Below are 5,224 nucleotides of genomic sequence, written 5' to 3' on the forward strand. Positions count from 1 at the left end.
TATACCGAAATACTCGAAAATCCAAAATACCCGACCCGAACGTGTACCAGAACGTCCACCCCTACTAATTAGAAACATTAAAATATTTTCTAAGCAAATGTAATTAATATGATATCAACATGCGCAAGTTTACTGTTTGAATAATAAGGAAAGTTTTTAATATTTGTCTTAGTTCTAAATCTTGCCCAAAGCTAAACTAAATCGATAATTATTATCCCCTAGCTATATATGGGCTTAACGAAATCGACAATAGTTTTGGGTTTGTCTACATAAGCGATTGATTAAAATAAATGAAAAATAAAATTCAAAAAATCGACCAATAGAATTATAACAATTTTTCTGAGAAGCTCTATATTAATAATCTATGTTGCACGGAAGCTTCATCGGCCGTCCGCTTCTCGCTTCGGAATCAGAATCGGAATAGGAACCTTGTGGAAGCTTGCGGAATCTCGCTTCCAAAACAGTTCTAAATTTTTTTTTTTTTTTAACACGTTGGAAGCTTACGATTCCATTTGGAATCACGCTTCTGTTTTAAAAAAAAATTGCAATATATATCAATCAATATAAAACCATAGTTTTTAATCTATATTAAATAAAAAAATAATAGTAATGAATATAGAGTTAGAAATATACAAATATTAAAACTAATATTATAAATTATCTTTATGCATTGAGATATTTTATTAAAGATATAACACATATTGAAATATATTGTGTCAATTATTTATGAAGTATTGAAAATAATTCATATAATATATTTTTGTAAACTTAATTTACGTGTATTTTTACAGTTTTAATATAAAATCATTTCAAAATTATTATAAATGACTAAATGCTTTATTTCAAATTTAATTCATATAATTTTTAGTCCTAATTTTTATTAAAATCTTATATATATATATATATATATATATATATATATATATATATATATATATATATATATATATGGATATACGCTTCCAGCACGTATCCGCTTCCTAATATTTTAAAAGATCTCGCTTCTGCGCTTCCTTACGCTTCCGCTTCCACGTATCCGCTTCCGTTTCTATGTCAGTAGAAATCAAAAAGTGACTTCTAGGAAGATCTAATTTTTATAAACTAAAATATTGAAAAACTGAGCCTAGGCTAGACCAAAATCCAGATTAAACAACCATATTTTGAAAATATGATTTTTATGCATATCTCTGCAAAGAATGGATCTCATCCCAGTTTATAGTATTTTAAACCAACTCTGAGATACGCATTATGTATGTGATACTAATATCTTGGTGACGTGACACTCTTTTGGTGGAATAAGTAATGTAACAATCAGGTGAAATAAACCCACTTCAACGAGATAAATATTAAGCAGTAAAAAAATTACTACACAGTAATCAAACAATAATGGTGAAATCCTGAAAATCACGTTCCGAGACCTCCAAGGAAACCCAAAAGAAAACCCGATACAGTGTTTCCTGCTCCCTATACACTTCTTGACTTTATTTCATTACTTAGACTCGGGAGTAAGTTCTCACTTCTCACCCACTTGTCTGTAACACAGTGCCAAAAGGGGATGTAGGTACGGTGAACCGCTAGAAGCCTTCAAATGCAGTAGTTACGGAGTCTTTCTTGTCTCAAACTCATAAATCCTGAGATGATTACTACGACTTACGACGATGGACCAAAAGTCCAGACAAACCCGAGTGATGCTGATAGTGTTGTTACTTTCCATTTCCATTCAGATGTATAGATTCCCGTTCAAAGACAAATTCCATTGGAATTGGCTGATGTTTATAGCCTGAAAGGTTACAACACTGTGATGACAAATCCATCTAATAATTTATGAAGTAAACAATACTCAACGCAGCTTACCATATGTTGAGTGAATATATCAAGTACCCGATGATGATTTTTGGATCCACTTTTGCTTCTGCAGCACAGTAAAATGAGTCTTTTAAAAATAATTACAAAAATTTATAATTACAAGGCGTGGTGGAAAACTCTAGCTTGGCTTGCCTCATATGAAGTGGGATCACCACCACCTCCTCTACGCGATGATTTGCCCTCACCGGTCACTGCAAAGCCGTCTTCTTTTCTATTGCGAGATCCAACACGGCGACTAGAATATTTACCTGAACCTGAATAAAATCGGAAGTTCAACATCACTTTTCTTGATCATATAACTAACACAAGGCACGTTATGCATCCTTTAACTTCAAGTGAACTAACCATTCTCAAGAGAGTGTCCATCAGAGGAGTTCACCACTTCTCCAGATCTTTGCAACAACGTCCTTTGTTTCACTTCTCCATTGTTTGCTGTAAGATCATACACAACATGAGAGGAGATGTCATGGAGCACGACCATACAAATTAAACATTGGTCAACAACAGGAACAGAACCTGCTGAAGGTAACGGTTGGTCCTCGCAGTTATTGGACCCGTCAGAGCGACGGAGAGGAGCCCACACAACACGATCAGGTCTGTCCCTGTTTCTAGGACGCCTCTCTTGCTTCTCAGTGTTGGTACCAGAAACATGATAGTCTTTCCCTGCATATATACCATCTGTATTTAAAATTATCAGCCTAACTTGGGATGGTAAAATGGAGACAGAAAGCCTAATCCTAGTCCCTTATAACCTGCTCGAGGAGGACGCTTGTAGTTTTCTGCTTCTGAGGGTTCCACTCTTGGCTCAGGCTGGACCAAAGTTGAAGACTGGCTAGGTCGCGGCTCCTTTCTCACAAGCATTCCCTTGATCAATCTCCCACCAACATCATCAATCTTCTGGTTCTGTCTTGAGGTCGAGGATAGATTAGTTTCCATCTGCTGTTCCGGTTGTGGTGGAGAGTTCTGAAAAGCCATTTTAAAACACACGTTGACTTATGATTCTGTCTGCAACCATCAAAATACTGGACGATAAAGAGATCAAGGCTAGAACTTTCTTAAAGAGCCAAAAAAAGCTTACAACAGGAGTGTCTCGGTCTTTTTTCAGGAGCAAGATCTTTTTCTTCCCGGACTCCATAATCAATGAAATCCCTGGGAGAGAGCTATCCATGACAGAGGCTGTAGATGAATTATCTTGCTTGGAACTGCGGACGCTTTTTGAATTGTCCTTTTCAACATACTATCAAGAAAAGTAATAGATTGAAGATGGACACAAGTGTTAGTTCCCATATGAGTAAAACGGCAGACTAGAACGAACTATGCAGTATAAACTCCTACAAAGTCAGAGACCACACCTTCTTCTTTTCAGAGATTCGTTTCGAAGGCCTTGAACTTGGCTTGTTTGCCGAGACTGCTCGGGATCTTCTGCCTCCTCTTCGAACATCTAATGAACCCTGTTGGCTTGAACAGAAACCATAGATCAACAACAGATATTCTGAAAACTACAAAATAGCTCTGGTTTCCTTCTACGTAACCGTACCTGAGATCCAATCACAGTAGCACGTTTTTGACGTATGAATTCCATAAGAGGTGTAACAATAGGAGCCGGCTTTGAAGCACCTAAAAAGTAATTTTGGTTAGTAAGTTTTATTCATTCATTAGAGAAAAAAAAATATATATATATATATATCAAAATGATTGCAAAGGGAAAAGACGAACCAGACTGCTCGGCTTCTCTTCTTTCCAACTGGACTTCAGCACTGGGGAGATTCTCAACAGGTTGAGCAATGAGCTTAAGGAATTCAAGGTACTCAGGGTCTTTGGTAATAGAGCCTTCACGAGGATCTTTCTTGTCACATGGTTTGGGCACACGCTGTGAAGGCGCATATTCGACTATGGCCTTGAACTGAGCACCTAAACCACATTAATCACATTTCCGAATAAATAAACCGAATACATGCATTGCAGTAGACGGAAGACAGATTAAAAGTGAAATACCCTTTTCATTAACAAAGACATGGCCGTTGAAAAATGCAGCGAACTCATAAACATCTTCCGGGGACTTGAAACCAAAGTAGGCCCGTGAATGCTTCTGCGTCTTATAGCTGTGGAAGCAGGGAAAAAAGAAAGATAGACACATCACTAAAAGCAACTAAATGTAGACAGCATCGATCATCTTCCTCTAGTGATACTATTTTTTTTCCCCAGGACAAAACCGATCGTCTTCTTAGCATCCTATGTAAGTAGTAATAAAATAACGCTTACTTGGACTTTCCAGGACGAAAGGAGAACCAACTGTAGCTATCACCGAAACGAGAGTCGATTTGGGATAAGAGATCGGGCTGTGAAAGAGAAGGCGGCAAGTGCCGTACAACTACCTTCCTCTTCGCTGACCGGTCCTTCATCAGATCAAATGATACCCTATTTCTTTCCCAGAATCAAAGAGAGACGCATCAGAAGCAGTTTAAAAAGTCCATCGCAATTTTGCCCTAATTTTTGTTTCCTCTCCCATGAAAAATTAATTAGAATAAAACAAAAAAACCAGACAGTTCTTACAAGTTTCGAACCCGGAAAAGAAGAAACATAACCGCTGTCGCGACGAAGCGGATGGCATTGGATTACGTGGACTTTCGAGTCTCTATGGGCCAATATTTGGGCCTATTGTGGACTTCTAAATCTTAATCGATAAGGTAAGCAAAGAGTGCAAACTGTATATTCTAATTTGCTACATTTATCTATACTATTAATGATCATTCTTAAGTATTATCCTAATATTTTTTCAATCCGATAATATTTAAATTTAAAAAAATACATAGGAAAAACAAGACATCAAACACAAAAATCTATGGAAAGACAACTATAACATATAGGATATTAAGGGTGTAATAATTAAATATATTAATTCAATAAATTTTGTAATTTATAGACAAAACAATAACACAACAAATTTTGAAACATTTGTTTAACCTATCGATTTTTTTTCATGAGAATCCAACTAAACAAGATAAAAAAAAATTAGATTTACAAATATTTAATTACCATTTTATTCAATTTTGATTAATTTCAAATTGTCATAATGTATCTTTTTGAAGTTACAAATATGAAAAAGCATAGATTTTTGTACAATTTGACAAAACAACTCAAAACATATTTTTCTAATGTCTTAATAAAATATTATTTAAGGATGCAATAATTAAATATATTAATTCAATAAATTTTATAATTTATAGACAAAACAATACCACAACAAATTTTGAAACATTTGTTTAACCAATCGATTTTTTTTTCATGAGAATCCAACTAAACAATTAGATTTACAAATATTTAATTACCATTTTATTCAATTTTGATTCATTTCAAA

The 5,224-nt window shown here is 35.0% G+C and overlaps 1 protein-coding gene across 2 annotated transcripts; it reads right to left on the minus strand.

The window, feature by feature from the left end:
• Positions 1–1,316: 1,316 nt before the first annotated feature.
• On the minus strand, positions 1,317–4,447 carry LOC106418963 (regulator of nonsense transcripts UPF3). Of its 2 annotated transcripts, none has more exons than XM_013859698.3 (12): positions 4,129–4,447; positions 3,862–3,968; positions 3,583–3,777; positions 3,404–3,483; positions 3,219–3,317; positions 2,945–3,103; positions 2,619–2,829; positions 2,383–2,529; positions 2,212–2,298; positions 1,999–2,120; positions 1,855–1,912; positions 1,317–1,780 (listed from the first exon to the last, which is right to left on the minus strand). In XM_013859698.3, exons 1-11 carry the CDS (start codon positions 4,266–4,268, stop codon positions 1,874–1,876), a joined length of 1,386 nt encoding a protein of 461 aa, XP_013715152.2. In that variant the 5' UTR covers positions 4,269–4,447; the 3' UTR covers positions 1,317–1,780; positions 1,855–1,873. The 2 variants fall into 2 exon arrangements, with proteins under 2 accessions (XP_013715152.2, XP_013715151.2); XM_013859697.3 differs by having other exon boundaries at positions 2,383–2,544; positions 4,129–4,438.
• Between the last annotated feature and the right edge of the window lie 777 nt (positions 4,448–5,224).

Source organism: Brassica napus, chromosome A8 (genome assembly GCF_020379485.1).
Source record: "Brassica napus cultivar Da-Ae chromosome A8, Da-Ae, whole genome shotgun sequence".
Taxonomy (NCBI): domain Eukaryota; kingdom Viridiplantae; phylum Streptophyta; class Magnoliopsida; order Brassicales; family Brassicaceae; genus Brassica; species Brassica napus.

Coding starts and splice junctions, on each gene's coding strand:
- LOC106418963 (XM_013859697.3), bottom strand. CDS start 4,268: ATGAAGGACCGGTCAGCGAAGAGGAAGGTAGTTGTACGGCACTTGCCG. Junction 3,778..3,861: donor TGTCTTTGTTAATGAAAAGG/GTATTTCACTTT, acceptor AATGTGGTTTAG/GTGCTCAGTTCAAGGCCATA. Junction 1,913..1,998: donor GTGATCCCACTTCATATGAG/GCAAGCCAAGCT, acceptor ACTGTGCTGCAG/AAGCAAAAGTGGATCCAAAA.